Source organism: Anabrus simplex, chromosome 1, assembly GCF_040414725.1.
Source record: "Anabrus simplex isolate iqAnaSimp1 chromosome 1, ASM4041472v1, whole genome shotgun sequence".
Lineage (NCBI taxonomy): Eukaryota > Metazoa > Arthropoda > Insecta > Orthoptera > Tettigoniidae > Anabrus > Anabrus simplex.
The window spans coordinates 480,086,540-480,103,212 of record NC_090265.1 but is presented as its reverse complement, the minus strand read 5'-3'; the positions used below and the strand labels follow the sequence as shown (position 1 = coordinate 480,103,212).

Sequence of the window (16,673 nt, the reverse complement as noted above, 5' to 3'; positions counted from 1 at the left end):
TTGAGCATCTTCCTTAAATGTTGCTCTTTAGATATGGTAAAACAGAGGTGCCAACTATTACGGATTGTCCGTAATTATTACGGATTTCACCTCACGATTACGGAGTTACGGTCAAAGGGGAAATAATTACGGAAAAGCTGACATAAGGAAAAAATAATTTTTGACGGAAACAAAAGAAAAGGAAAAATGTTAAGTTCTTTCGAGCCTTTCTCCTAAATTGACTTCATTTCAATGATTTTGAGTTGGCAAATATACTTATTCGATCGTGACTTCCTTTTGCTACCCATAAGTATTGTAAAATTGTGTATGAAGGAGCTCAGGCGCTGCTCTTCTCCACTACAAATCCTTCAGTAATGTTGTATTTGCTGTATTACGTGTACTTGACAGTTGACAAAGATTTGCACTGCACTGGTATCGCTTATGGTTCAGAAAACGAAAATATCACAGTTGGAAGGATGCTTCAAGAAAAACTACACTGAAAAGCAGCTGCTGCGTGAGAAACAAGCTACAAGGAATGTTTTATCACAGAACCAACAGGTTGCGTGCAAATGTTATTGTGTAATATGATATACTTTTTGATAGATTGCTAGAGGGAAGGGCAAAAGAGTGTGTCATTATCAAGAAGGAAGGCGTATACTTTGGACTTGACTCGAAATTGTTCTTTGGGGTGGAGGGCAATTACTGATAATCCACTTCAAAGTTGGCGCCTCTGGTAAAAGGTTGTGTTGAACTGTTTGACTTACCATATAACTATTACAACTTCTGTTATATTGCATAAAATGGTGGTCTTCTGATTAGGGCAGCTTGCCTCATGATCTGCAAACCAGCAAAAGATTGTAAAATGTTAAAATGTGTCATTAAACAAATAATGTTCCAAAATTGATTAAATCACAGGAAGAAGGAAGTAATGAAAGGTTGTGTTGTCTTAACTCACCTTTTCTGGAATAGTGTGTATTCCCCGCTGTCTTGGGGATGTATCTGTACACTACCTAGAGCAATAGCGATGTGACACGGCTTGTTTGTTCGTACGATTCGTCTGAGAGAGGGGAAGCAGAGTTGTGTCGTCATCTAATACATCTCATGAAGGGTGAGGGATTACTAGCTGTGATTCTGTGACGTATTTATTTCACTTGTTCGTCTTGTTTGTTTACCCATTCCATATATTGACTAATATGCTCGTATCACAGCTGGTACTCCCTATCCCTCACGAGACGTATTAGATGACGACTCAACTCTGCTTCCCCTTTCTCCGGCGATTCGTACGAACAAACAAGCACTGTCACATCGCTATTACACTCGGGTCGTGTACACAGATACATCCCCAAGGCAGCGGGGAATAGACACCATTCCAAAAAAGGTGAGTTAAGACAACACAACCTTTCATTACTTCATTCTTCCCGTGATTTAATCAATTTTGGAACATTATTTGTTTAATGACGCATTTTAACATTTTACGATCTTCTGCTGGTTTGCAGATCGTGACGCAAGCTGCCCTAATCAAAAGACCGCCATTTTACGCAACATAACGTAGAAGTTGCAATAGTTGTGTGGTAAGTCACAGTTCAACACAACCTTTTACCATGCATTTAAGGAAGATACTCAACACAACATACAATCAACAAATACCTGAATATCGTTATACACATTGACTTTTTTATTCAATCTGCCTAGTGTTTTTACAAAAAGTGCCTCACCAGACGTTTTAAGAAATTTTTAAATGTTTATTAGAAAATTAGTATTGTAACATCATTGTAGATGTGAATTGTAATTTAAGTATCTTTCTCACATCACCTTACCCCCCTCCAACACCCTCCCTCCTTCATCTCCAGCACCTAGAGTAATAGTTTTTAGGATCCCATGGGAACATTAAGGTTTTAATGTGCTTACTATCTAAATGTTTTCACTAAACTATTTAAATACAGCTGAAGATGACCACTAAGTGGTCGAAACATGTCCTGCGTTTGTTAATGTCTTTATAATTCTGCCAAAGGGAAGAAATAAAGTATCGATTATGTGGTATTTAAAATTAATTTGTTGAGCTGACGTGTTCACATGAACATATTAACGTTTTTATGTCTTGTATTGTAGATTATACATACCTCATGCATCGTATAGTCATATTGTTCACGTGTATGAAATAAATATCGAAAATACAAATTCTAGTTCCATTCCAACGTGCACTGATAGGTCCAAACGTTTAGTGAGAGAAGTGTCAGGCATGGTCAGCGAGCCCTTCATCTATGTCAGCCACTTGTGTGGTTGCCAGTAGCATGTAATTATTCTTAGTGTGTAACTGTTTATTGAATATAGTTTTCTGGTAGTTTTGAATACGGACCTCGCAAACATGTTTTCGGTGCTGAAATCAGACACTTAGCAAAGGTAGTGGCCGGATTTTTCAAGAATAGTGGACAAGAGAATTCGGAGTGATAGAAAGGAACAATAAATAAAGCTTTGGGTTTCTTGTGTTCGGAAACAGTTGTATCCCACACAGTTAACGTAAAGTGACATTTCGTGATGAATTATTCAAATGTATGTCCCATGCAATTGAAGAAAGAAGAGCAAGTTAGACTAAATGTCAAACAATGTACAAAAGAATTATTCTTTCAGGCCAAAGAATAAAATCAGTGCGGCTCGAGTTCTTCAAGGAGGCTTTCGTATTGACATTCGACACATTTGAAGACTCTAACAAATAATTAACAGAATTAAAGAAATGCCAGCCAGCAGAAATACTTTAAAGGATAGAATAATCAGGATGAGTGAAGATGTGTCAGAGCAATTGAAAGCTGATTTGGATAACTTCCAAAGTATTCAGTATGTCTTGATGAAAGCACGAATATGACCTTGCAATCAAGATTAACTGTTTTTGTGCAATTTCCTTGTGGAAATGTGATTCAGAGGGGGAATTACTTAAATTGCTGAGTTTACAAAATATGACAACTGGGAAAGATATAATGAAGTGAAGAGAACTTGCATTAAAAATGACGTTTGACTTACAGAAAATTGCCCCAAGTATGGTGGGTATTTATAATGGGTTCATGAAATTTCTTGAATTTAAACACCCTATTTTACAGTTCCGTTGTTTACACCAGGAAGCCCTTTGTATCACAATAACGCTAAATTGGAATGATCTGTTGAATTAAAAATGTTCCAGAGAGTCCTACATGAGGTACTAAACAAATGTTTTCAACAATATGCGAGCTTAAGTAATCTTTTCCAAATTTAGCGAGCTTAGCTTCTGTTGGACTGTCCATACCTGTGAACACAGCTGAATGTGAAGGGGTTTTTTGGCTTCGAACAGAGTTAAAAACCTGTTTGAGGAATCGTGTGAAGCAGATTACACTCAAGTTTGATGCTGATTTCACTAGAAAGACCAGATATAACAGAATTCAATTATGAAAGAACTGTAGACAACTGGGCCTCAAAGAAGAAATCAATAATCCACATATAAAGCACCAAGCTAAATGTAAATTTCAATTTTGTAGTGGCAGAAAAAGAAACATCTTATGTCTTGTTCATGATGACACTGAAATAGTTCAATTTTGCAATTAATGTTTTACTTAGTTTCCCATTTTCACACCAGGCAAATGCTGGGGCTGTACCTTAAGGCCACGGCCGCTTCCTTCCCACTCCTAGTCCTTCCCTGTCCCATCGTCGCCATAAGACCTATCTGTGTCGGTGCGACGTAAAGCAACTAGCAAAAAAAAAAAAAACTTTCTGGGGAGAACACTGCATGTGATGCATGCTGAGTCATGTAAAAGTGGCTTATTTGGTCAAGAACCTCCACTCCACATGTAGTTAAGTTGAAAAATATCATGGTTACTGGATGTTTGTCATTGTCACTTCAACCTACTTGTACATGGTACTTGGCTTGCAAACATTTTTTGTTTGCACTGGTAAACAGGAAGTCTTTTGGCCATATTCAGCAGTGATGCAACTGTGAGGTAATGCTCTGTATTCCAAAGACCAACCAGCTTGGAACGGTGATATGGCTGCAAGTGCATATATCCTTGTCTGCTCTGATGTCTTCAGTGACAAAGTGCCACTATGTACTTGACTGGAGGCAGTTGCTATTGACTCAGTTGCCAGTAATGACAGGGGTGTGCTTGCCACCAGATTATCTAGTTATACATGAACTACAAGGTCTGGTTTCTTAGTACCTCCTTTCCTCTTGTTGGTGGGGTGTGAGCGCTAGGGGCGCCCTCTGGGGCGTTTCATATTTCTGCAGTGGGGAGTGGAGATTGAGTGATAAACTGGATATACCCATGTTTGCTTAACACGGGAGCCTACTCGCTTCACTAGCACACATGGGGCATTCTCACACCTGAATGTCTCTGTATAGCCGTATGAAAGTTCCTGTTACGGTGGAAAGCACATGGTGACTCGTGTGATACATTTTCTTAATAGTTCTTACACCGGGCGAGTTGGCCGTGCTGTTAGGGGCGTGCGGATGTGAGCTTGCATCCGGGAGATAGCGGATTCGAATCCCACTGTCGGCAGCCCTGAAGATGGTTTTCTGTGGTTTCCCATTTTCACACCAGGCAAATGCTGGGGCTGTACCGTAATTAAGGCCACGGCCGCTTCCATCTCCTAGGCCTTTCCTACCTCATCGTCGCCGTAAGACCTATCTGTGTCGGTGCGACGTAAAACCACTAGAAAAAAAAATAGTTCTCACGCTGTTGAATAAGAAAATAGAGCATAATGTGGAAGAATTGGTTGCTTCATCTAGCGTATTTGTTGGATAAATTAATTTGAGCGGGAACTGACTGGAGTGGGAATTTAGTGCACTCGCTCTGCAGTGGGCTGGACAAAAATCACTTATCAGATGCTTAAGAATTTGAGTGACAGATGTCTCTCTGATATCCTCACCCTATACATTAGAATGTGGAATAAATGAGGTTCTAAATCTTTGTGGTATGAAGGAGTTGTGATTAAAGTCGCCATGCCAGGTAAAGATTCAAAGCTTGTGGATAGCTGTTGGCCAATATGCCTTATAGATGGCCTCTGCAAGCTGTTCAAGAGGACGGGGAACAGGCTACTTGTGAACTTTTGGAGGCGAGAGCTCTCCCGACTTTTCGCTCACATCGGTCTGCCATCGATCACCTAGTCAGACTGGGAAGCACCTTTCTGGAGGCCTTTCCTTGGAGGAAACACGAGATCATAGTTTTTCAACCTCAAATAGGCTAACTGGTGATATGGGATTATCTCCACCTTATACGAGTGGGGATTCTGGGGAAATTTGTTGAGAATTTTCTGTCCAGACTGAGTCAGAGTAAGGAAGCCATATTCTCTATATTATGTTTGAGAGAAAAAAGAAAAAAATTACTGTGGAGATCTGTAAAATGTCATTTTTCATAAGAGGCAACTTTCTATCTCTCAACTTGAGACCCCTTAGTGTTTGGCATGTTTTCACTTTTGCCAGGCTACTTACTTTAATCTTTCTTACCTGAACTCGCTGGGTCAACTCCTGTTCTTTTCTCACCGTGATAGTGTTAGGATGGCAAGATGATGGGAATCATTCATATTCACATACATTGTGGCCCTTCCCTTTCGTAGACATATGTCCTTTGAAAGGTTGGATCTTTTTCTTTTCAGCATTTTAGGGATGTTTTCTAGCTTTCCCCTAACCCTTTTGATGCCAAGTTGTAACGTAGTAGTTGTGCAAAGAATGCCAAGACAATTTTAATGAAAATGCACGCACTAAGGAAAAATATTCTTACAATTTCAGGTAAATCTGTTCTTTCCCCATTGCACACAGATCAATAGAGAGCATGAGTGTGACTATAACCACAATAGTTTCATTATCTTCATTTCAAAATATGCAAATTTTTTATTTTTTCAAAAACAAAAATTTCAAAATTTGACTTACTTTTTACATTTAGTACATTTTTATCATGGGTAAGATACCTTTGTGAAAATATTAAATTAATTCTGAATTTTAAAAACTGAAGTTTCATGCAATACTTTATAGTACTTTTTGAGAATTACAAATCTTTACAAAATTATGCACACACAGGTTACTTCGAACACTTGTCAGTCGATATATTATGAGGTAACGAATTACTTAATGTTAAAACATTGCGTATTTTAATCGTCTTTCCTATAGTTGTCCATCTTTACGCTGAAATGAAATGGCGTATGGCTTTTAGTGCTGGGAGTGTCCGAGTACATGTTCGTCTCGCCAGGTGCAGGTCTTTTAATTTGACGTCCGTAGGCGACCTGCTCGTCGTGATGATGAAATGGACTACACACCACCCAGCCCCAGTGCCAGCGAAATTAACCAATGATGGTTAAAATTCTCGACCCTGCTGGGAATCTAACCCGGTACCTCGGAGACCAAAGGCTAGCACACTAACCATTTAACCACAGAGCTGGAGCCACAATTGGAGGCATGTAAACAAGCGAGACAACAAGAAAGTGACATGAAGCAGCGGAGTGCCGAGCTACCGTGCGCGAAACTTACAATGCATCGAAAGAAAGCTTTTATAAAACTTCACTGATGTTGATATTGCATTTTATTGATATTTCCAGATTAAAAGCTTGTCTTTCTGGCAGTATTGCTTATGCTGCCATTGTGCAACAGGATTTGAAGATAACAGGCGAAAGAAAAACGTGGCTGAAAGATCAGCCCCCCGCCCCCCAGCATTTTTAGCAGCAGCTCGCATGACCGATGGATCGGCCACCTGGACTATGAGTTAAAAACAGTCATCACATTCATCAGTTCTTTCAAGATGGTTGCCCAGTTGTATTTCCTCTTGAAACAATCGTCACAACCATGAGTTCTTTGCAGATAGTTGCTGATCTCTCTCTCTCTCCTGTGTTGCAACATTGTAGCATAAATGTTGAACCCTTTCATGCGGGTTTCAATTCTACCATAGTAACCATAGGCTCCAGCTGCATATGGCATTGCAATTTTTCCTACTGTTGATTTTTCCCTCCTGGCTGATGCTGGCATTCAACGTTTTAAGGTTCCCCCCTTGATTAATTTAAAGGAAGTGGTTGATAATAGTACCGATTTTCACTTTTAAAACATTTGCAATGATGTAACACTCCAGGCAAATAGAGTAACGATTGGTCAATTTTTATATATAAGAACGTAATGTTCCTTGTTTATCTATAATAGTGGGTTTCCTCAAGTAAGATTTATTTTATGAAGCAATTTAAGGTTTGGGATTTTATATTGGTTCTGAGATAAAATATTTTCATTATGGATTAATGAGGAAGAACTTGGAGATAGCCTAATGGTAAATTAGATATCAGTTGCTAAGTTTATCTGTTTGTTCTATAAAATGTAATGCTTCTTGTTACATGTTTGACATGTGCACTGTAAAATGTTTTAAGATTTTTCATTTCCTTGCAGGAAACAAGGATTTTCTGAGCCAACTGCAATTCAAGCTCAAGGATGGCCCATTGCGCTTAGTGGTCGGGACATGGTGGGAATAGCACAAACAGGGTCTGGAAAGACACTTGCTGTAAGTTTTCTCATTTTGTTAACAATTTGGTATTGTGCTTCTAAACTATAATAGACTGACCGGCATAAGAAAACTGTCACTTTAATTTACTTTTGAACTCTAAGTTAAAACTTAATTTAGAATGCAGTAAAGCATGCATATCAATAGTGAATATGGTTGTATTGTTTTATTGGCTGCTTTATCTGGTGATTGAAAGTGTGGCCCCTTTGTATTTCATAGTGCAATAATAGGTTTTTCATGAAAGTGATTTTTGTGGTATTTTATTAGTTTATCTCTGTTTTTGAAAAGCATAACTTTCAACAATGGTTTGTGTCATTTCATCTTAAGTTTAGTTGAAAACTTTCTGCTTGACACCTGAAGATGTTGCCAAAGCCATCAACCTGATAGATGGTGGACACAGCCTCTTTTGTGCCGCTGCTGCCATAGGCACACCCTGGAGCAAGAGGCAGTGAATCTATTTTGAGAAATGCACAGTTACTCCAGAGAAAGGAAGAATGTACACAAAGGTGACAGATTCTTTTTTTTTTTTTTTTTTTTTTTTTTTTTTTTTTTTTTTTTTTCAGCAGGTTCTAAAAGGTAGCATACACTCTGGTTTAAACTTGGAGTAGACTACAGTATGTGCTGCATGGCAACATCTCCATGGAAGCCCATTCAGAATTAATTGAAAATGATTACTTCACTGCTACGTTGAAATTCTTGCCTGTTTGTATTTGTGCATGAGAATGTATGTCCATATGTAGTGCATTGCTTATCACAATATCTAGATGCCTTGGAGATTTCATGATCTGATTCATATAGACTTACTCTAGTCAGACAAAATTTCTTACAAAGTACCAAAACTCAATCCGCTTATTCAGTACTGTACATAATTGTAAACATTGAATAACAGTATGTATGTTCAGTCCGTCAGCGATGCCGCTGGCGGGATCCTCAACAGCTCTGCCATCAGCTGTCATAGATGGCCTAGGCATCACTAAAGAGGCATACTAGGGAAATGAGGAGTGAGGTAGTTTCCCGTTGCTTTCCTCACCGAGCCAGAGTTGCTATTACATATGTCTGCCAAGCCCACTGAAATGCATACACCAACTGACCCTATAAGCAACATTTTTACACCATTCATAGCAGGGACTGGCTGCATAAGGGTTGGCATTACTAGCATCGCTCATACCTCAGTCACTTTCATATTGTCAAACCCAAGGATAAGACAGACAGATCTATGAAAGTAACAAAATTGCTCTAGTCTATACCAGAAGACTGAGTGCACTGTAAACACTAGGTCCTGACAGCAAGGCGGTTAATAACGGTACGTGTTGAATGCTAATTGGGCTTTCTTCAGCTAAATAATTTTGGCAGAGTTTATTGCTGCAACAAAATATCAAAACTAGACAGAATTCATTATTTATGGCAACAGTAGAACCTCGATAATACAAAATCGGTTAATTCAAAATGCCGCCTATTTGGAAGAATCTCTCGTTCCTGGAAACACAAGGTACGTTTTGTGTGTTATTTGAATTGTTAAAATCAAAATACATTGAAAAATTATTTGTCCTCTTCCACAATTTTTCCGCATTGATCGATCGTACATAAGAAAATTCAGAGAGCAACATTGGTCCTATGATCAAAATTTATACTCTCAATTTGAAATTGCCTTTCATTTTATTAAAAACTAGCAAGATACCCATGCTTCGCTACAGTATTATACTGAAATTTATAATTGAATGCTTAACGTGAATAATCCGCTGAAATTTGCAATCTGACTCGTTTTGAGCGATTACGGCAAAGTTCCTCCCATTTTGCAATCTTTCTTTCCAGCAATCTATTTTGTACCTCCTGGGCTAGCTCCAGGTATTCTGCCTGGTCAGTTGGGTCCGTAAATCTTTGCCATCTTTTCCTGTAAGCATTTTAAATATGGATCGGATCCTTGAAGAGTTCCGGCGTGGTGTTGTCTTGGGTGTCTTGGCAGTACTGAACCTGCAGCTGGACTGCATTCGTAGTCATTACCTGGCCAGGACCCCATTTCAGCGCGGTCTGCACATTTTGACGACTGTCCAGAACATTATTATTATTAGGGTGGGTGATATTAGTTGAATTTAGGTTATTATTAATATTACCGGGCAAGTTGGCCGTGCGCGTAGAGGCGCACGGCTGTGAGCTTGCATCCGGGAGATAGTAGGTTCGAATCCCACTATCGGCAGCCCTGAAGATGGCTTTCCGTGGTTTCCCATTTTCACACCAGGCAAATGCTGGGACTGTACCTTAAGGCCACGGCCGCTTCCTTCCAACTCCTAGGCCTTTCCTATCCCATCGTCGCCATAAGACCTATCTGTGTCGGTGCGACGTAAAGCCCCTAGCAAAAAAAAAAATTATTATTATTATTATTATTATTATTATTATTATTACTATTATTATTGTTCTGGACTCTGCAGCAGGATGCAAGACCGCTACTTGGCGGTAAATTATATCTACTGCCATTTGTCATTGCTGACAATGTGACGAGCACCATTGGCGCGCGTAGGCAAGTGCGTGGGATTTCTGGCGATACGAATGATATACTTCCGTGCATTATTGACCTCATTATAGAGATGAACAATTGCACGGTCAATATCATTCCTATAGTTTATTTCAAATGTGTTTAAAGTTTTATTTGTATGCCAGGAAAATTTATTGTAATCTTAACTTCAAGTTCTCCAAAGGAAAAGATGGACTTGAAAACGAACCCAGGAAAGATTAAAAATGATCGGTTTATGATCTGAATCAAGTACATAATGAACAGTAAAATCAATTTGTCTCGACTCCTTTTTCACCCCACCTCCAATAAGTTGATTTACCCCCCCCCCCCAAAGGCATGTTTCTTTATGTTTCAAGATTACAAATACCGATGTACACATCTGTTACCTTCCGTTTTGAGATATAAGTATCCTCACAAAAAGAATTCACTTTACACTTCCTTTCAACACCCCCCCCCCCCCCCCCCCAGTAAATTTTCCGGAAAAATTATTTGTTTCTTTATTAAAGGATCTTCTGAATACCAATTATCACAACTGTAACGTCCTCAGTTATTGTGATACGTGTAGTCATAAAAGGAATTAAACTCCTTTTCACCCCTGCCCCCAAGATTTTCTCCCAAGTGTATTTTTGTTTGTTTAAAGGGGATCCGAATACCAATTTTCACGTCTGTAACACCTTCACTTTTTGAGATCAGTATTCTAATAAAAAGAATTCAACCCCATTTTGTCATTTTTATCCCTCACCCAAGTGGTTCTTCCAAAAAACAAAAAAAAACAATTTTTTTAATTTATACTGTAAATAGATTAAAAAATACCATTTTTCACTGCTGTAACATGAAGTATTGGAGATATATTGTAGACATGCTCATTTTATAATTTCACACCCTTTTTAGTTCCCCTTAAGTGGAGGTTCCGAAAACAAATCACCTATGTTTCTTTACTTTCACAAGAGATTCCAAATACCAATTTTTACGTCTGTAACGTTTTAAATTTTAGAGATACTCTAGATATAGTCTTTCTAAAAGTTCACCCCAATATTCACTGCTGTTTAACCCCCATTAATTGGATTTTCCAAAAACAAAAAAAGTTTCTTTATTTTTAAAGTAGATTCTAAATACCAATTTTTACATCTGTAAATTTTAAAGTTTTGAGATATAGACTAATTTTATAAATTCACCCCCTTTTTCCTCCCTTTAGCGACGGAATATCCAAAAATCCTGCCTTGGCAAGCACCTACATTGTAAAATAAATGTATTCTCAAAATTTCATTTCTTTATGTCCAGTAGTTTTGGCTCGGCGATGATGGATGTCAGTCAGGACAGGGTTTTTTATATATTGTACCCTTTCTGCGGTATCAGTACATCAATAAATCATAATAGTCCCACAACATGATGTTGAAATGGAACACCTTGGATGAGGCCTTCGACAAAGCCCGGCACCGAAGACCCCTCCTCCCCTACTAGCGTAACAAGGCACTAGCCGAGTCAGTAGAGACATACGGGTCGCAGTCTGTCCTTACTGGGCAGTAATCTAATAATTTACAGCAGGGGAATCTTAATAACGGGAGGAATACTATCAAACTAAGCAATGAGAACGAATTGATTCCTTTTTCCATAAGGGCAATTTAATTACTAACAAAGCACATATTTAAATCTTTGTACAGATATGCCACCGCATCAACACACAAATAACAAAAACTAATATTTCTTGATGTTAGGATGTCTATATAGTCTTGTTCCTATAACCGCATCTGCTCAGAAATATGCAAACACTTGAGAAAGCGTCCCTTCTCGGACCAATTAATTATTTAAACACTTTTCACTTCACACGCATCCTATATACACAAATCATTTGGCGGAGGCATATCGTGTGCGTCTTGTGTAACTCAAGCTATTAATTTACATGACCGAAGGACAAGGAGCATTGTTACACCATCAAGTTAAGTGAGGTTTTAGTCAAGTTATTTACGAGTACACTCTGAAGTTGCCTCGTACTATACATTTTTTTAAGAACCCTATACAACTGTCTCATAAGTAAATAAATATGTACATAATGCGAATTCCATTGGGATGTTACTTTAAACTACTGTACAATTGACATCCAACAACTTTGTTTCCCCGTAACGATGCATATTACTGAACCAATGACCCTTAGATTACATGATAAATCTCCTGAAAGTAATGACAGATACACTTCACATTCATATGACAGTTGATGGACACTGTGGTCTGTCCACAGTAAGTAGCAATGGGTATGACTTTCACATGTTCCTCTGACAGTGTGGGTGTGAACATCTCAGCTGAAAACCCTGAGTGGTAAGACTCGTGCAAAGAGGGGGTGGGATTCGCTCATCTAAGATATCTGCAGGTCTACCCCCAATGTTGATATTCTAGAAGTTATTACAAGTAAAGCTGTCTTGGAGAAAGAATACAAACTTAAACAAGCCCTTTAAAGCCCAACAGCGATGGTCTCTCTCTCTCTCTATCTCTCTCTCTCTCTCTCTCTCTCAGCCCGTCCTGAATGGGTTACAGATTAGCGACCTGTCTTGCGATCAATACTTTGGTTGCCAATTCACTTTAATTTATTTTCTACTGTGTCACTAATATCATTAATGTGAATTGGCTCTAATCTAACCCTCTTTATATTCATCACACGGAATTACTCATCGTGGTACTATTCAAATTGCTGGGCAATATTCATACTTCCTTAAATTACAGGCTCATCACAGTCCCCTTCACAGAGTTCGATCGTTACTCCCTCGACTCGGCCATACATGTAAGTCACAAAGAAGCTTTTCTATCGAATGGGGACAAATATACATTGACACTCGCGATTTTAGTATAACTCGTTTATAATCACACCCACTGTCATATCGTCTTCTTGATGCTCATATATATCCTTAATTTACATAGGTGGGTATCTTATCTGATGTGGAGCAGAAATAGAAAATTCAGAATGTTTCTGAAGATTCGTACAGAATATAGCTGATTGTAAACTGGAGTGAATTTTACATGAATTTCAAATCCCCTTACTCAATTACGCTGCTCCACATTTTATTTAACTAACGGGTCTTAATCATAACTTGCAATTATATCCCGTGCAAATGGAATAAAGGACAGCCATACAGCTGTGAAGAAATCTATATACTCCTACTAGGTAACTATTTCATCCCTCTGAAATTGCAAATCCTGATCTACTGTCTACATCATTTGCATGCAATTTACATATTTACATGGAATTGAAACTGCAACGCTCTAATACTTCAGAATGGTACTTAACACTTGTCTGGTACAGTCCAACGTCTCTCCTCCGGCAGGCACGGCATAGATCCTTAGCGGGACATCATGGCAGTGTCAACAGCAGCATAGAGTTTGTAGTTCGATCGTAGATAGGTTGCTCTCATGACTTGGGTCACATTTGTGCTGAGACGGTCTCGAAGTCTATGATGCGTCGAATAGATGACCACCTGTGCACCTGGATATGCTCCTAACGGTGACGACGTCGCTGGTACATTACACACGAATGAGGGGATTTTACTTAGTACAACTGTATTAATTTGGAACACATTATACTGCTATACGATCAGATGAAACTCATGGGCTCGAGTTCCCTGATCAAACGATGGTAATGTTCCTGTAGCCCATCGCTCTCCCTCATTCATCTCTCGAACCCACTATCAGCAATTAGGCTCTACGTGATAGACTATCTGAATTTCACTTTACTGGTTACTCGGCAATGTCATGACAAGTATGGTTTCAACTCGGTCTATTTCACACTAGTTTCTATGGAATACAGAATTAACTATTGCACTAGGGTTTTATAAGCTGATACTGCCTTTTTCAAATTCACTATCAGTGAGCCGCTTGTTCGTCTCTCAATTTACATTTAGTGTCATACGGCTAGCAAAGCTTTTCCATGATGTTAGCGACCTTACTAAACTCAAGTACAGAGTTCTACTGAGGCGCCGCCTACCATTACACATTAATCGCTCCCATGTAGTTTATTCTATGGTTCCACACGTCACATGCATAATCAGTCACGTCCTTGGAAAGTACGAATACCTCCACACATTTACGTACAATTATATCAATGTTCATACACTTTATAACAAAGACTTGTTGAAGAGTCACTCACAACATACACAACGTCACACTGCAATTGGAAATATCGAAGTACTGTAACTATTCTGAAGCTGTCACCTTAAATAGCGAAACCGTGTTAGACCTAGTGGAGAGGGTAAACTCCAGCCCCTTCTGAAAATTCACTCCGCTGCTCGGCACTTTCCACCATTAATTGTGATATCAAATTAAAGCTCGTTCACTCCGGTTTTCATTACCATAGCTTCGTGCGTTTTGACGTAATCTCCATAGCATCCTTTGGCGGCTTCGTGTGGGAGGGGCTTCAACTTCGGAAGCTTGTGAATTTGTTCCTGCCATCCGTCTTCACCATCTGGCGAACACCTGTTAGAGTATTTGTTTGCTGCGTACTTGGTTACATTTCCATTACATACAGCACTTCTTGGTGTGATAAATCTGCGTAAATTCTGCCGATCATTATGAGCTTTGACTCTTGGATATCCGTTAAGTATTACTTGATTTCTGCAATTAATTTTTCTGAAATATTCGAAGTCTTATGGTGTTTTCGCGGGAAGAGAGCAAAGAAATTACATTTTTCCAAGTTGAGGGCCGTGCTTGTGACCTAGATATTGGCATGGCTAGTGGAGAGCGCTTTCGCCCGCGGGCTAAAATACATCTCGGTGCAGCAAGTACCCGCAATGAGTGTTTGATCCATGGAATGAACAGCACGCGACTCGTATGCCAGGGAGGATAAACGTGCGCTAAGTTGGACGCTAATTATCGTATAATAGCGTGGAAAACTGCATATTTGAACGGTAGAATGCCATAATATATTCCTGATGATATGATGAACGGTCGCAATATATATACAGTAGTGCTGACCACTCTGATTTGGAAGTGGATTTGATACAGTAGTTTCGGCGTGTTTAAGGGAATATCACCCCCGTTGATGGTGAGATTATTAGGGAGAAAGCGAATGAATTGGTGGTAAAGATGGGACTGGAGTTTGTGTTCAGAAGGGTGGCTTCAGTGTTTTAAGGAACGCTTATGTGGCGAGCAGTGTGTGGAGAAGCAGAATCTGTGAGTATTCGTGATGCCGACAGTTGACAAGAAGCATGGCTCATATCATCAGTTCATACACACCAAACATTATCTTCAATGTGTACCCGATGCATTTACTGGACGTATTAAAAATGGCGCCTACGGAAGGTAGAGGCCAGCCAAGGCAAAGAAATGTGTAATAGGATATCGATATTGATGTATGCTAGAAGGCCATGACTAACTTAAACCTACCACTATGAAGGCGGTGTACAATGGTGTAGAATCGATAGAATTGTTTTAAAAAAATAAGGAGGATCAAACAGATTATTATAAAAACTTACTTAAAAAAAATTGACGTGGGAAGGACAAGATATCCCGAACATCGCTCTCAAAAATAAGCAAGATTTGCAATATCTAACGTGAAATTTTAAGCTGAGAGGACGGAAATATTAAACGAAACGAAGAGATAAACGTTGAAATACCGTAAAGAGGGAATAAAATCCAGAAGTTTTGAAAAGTCCATCCAAATACTTAGACGCAAAGTAGTTTGGAAACAAGAAGTGGATTGAGACGTGAGAGCTCGAGGTTGAGCCATATTAAGTGGAAATAATAGCAAGGACAACCTAAATAAAGAAGCAATCATTATAAAAAATATATTTATGTTACGCAGAACCATGATGAATTCATATTTTCCAGAATCGACGCATATTGTCTACTGTGTTCCTGAACAGATGATGGCTTGCTAAATCGGCATAGACCAACCTGGAGGGAGATGTCATCCTGGCCGTTAAAACCACCCGACCCGTGTGGAGGAGGTCACTCTACTTGAGATACCAGTGGTGGAGATCCTGCCCAGTTCCCAATCCAAGGCCTGCGACCAGACCGAAGAGCAACTAAGGCCCGAGATATTGAATGGCGAGCTAAGTAATAGTATTAAGTAGTATAATTTCTTACGTAGAGTATTACCAGTATATGCAATAGATCTGAATAGCCTAAGCGTGAGATAATTAAGTGTGCAGTGAATATAAGAAAGTGCAGTGTGAAATATTTAAGACGATATCTCGTGACGGAATGGTAACGTGTTTACTACATTATCTTATCCAAGGATGAAGGAATACGATTTAAAATGTGACATAGTGTAACAGCTGTTTTCAAAGAATCCCGGTTGGTTAGAAAGATCCATGAGTGATGTAATACCAGTCAAACCCAGTTACGTCACAGAGGGATGCATGTTTGAATTGGTTAAGTTAAATTACCATACTCTTTGCTGTGTGAATATATTGAAAGAATAGATACTGAATTTGGGGTTATATGTTGAGTTGTATGACAAAATGCGTTTTGAGGAACGAATTCTGCGCTATTGGAGTGATACGTATCGTTGTGTTTAATTAATATTGGAGGTTAAACGCGGTAATTATAGATGTTAAATGAATTAAACATAGGTTGAATTGAAGGTTAATAATGAAATAATGGAAGTATATATGGTATTTTAAGTGATATATTGCGCAGATTAACAGGGAGTAAAACGTATATGACATAATGTGCGATATAGGAGCACATGTAAAGCGACTACGGAATAT

The 16,673-nt window shown here is 39.0% G+C and overlaps 1 protein-coding gene across 7 annotated transcripts in view; it reads left to right on the top strand.

Annotated features, from left to right (window-relative positions):
* LOC136856974 (uncharacterized) overlaps nucleotides 1-16,673 on the top strand; it is a 247,585-nt gene that overhangs the window by 40,975 nt on the left and 189,937 nt on the right. For all 7 annotated transcript variants that reach the window (XM_067135292.2, XM_067135289.2, XM_067135288.2 and 4 more), the window contains one exon: nucleotides 7,358-7,469. In XM_067135292.2, the coding sequence (XP_066991393.1) occupies nucleotides 7,358-7,469 (112 nt within the window). The remainder of the gene's footprint in view (nucleotides 1-7,357; nucleotides 7,470-16,673) is intronic.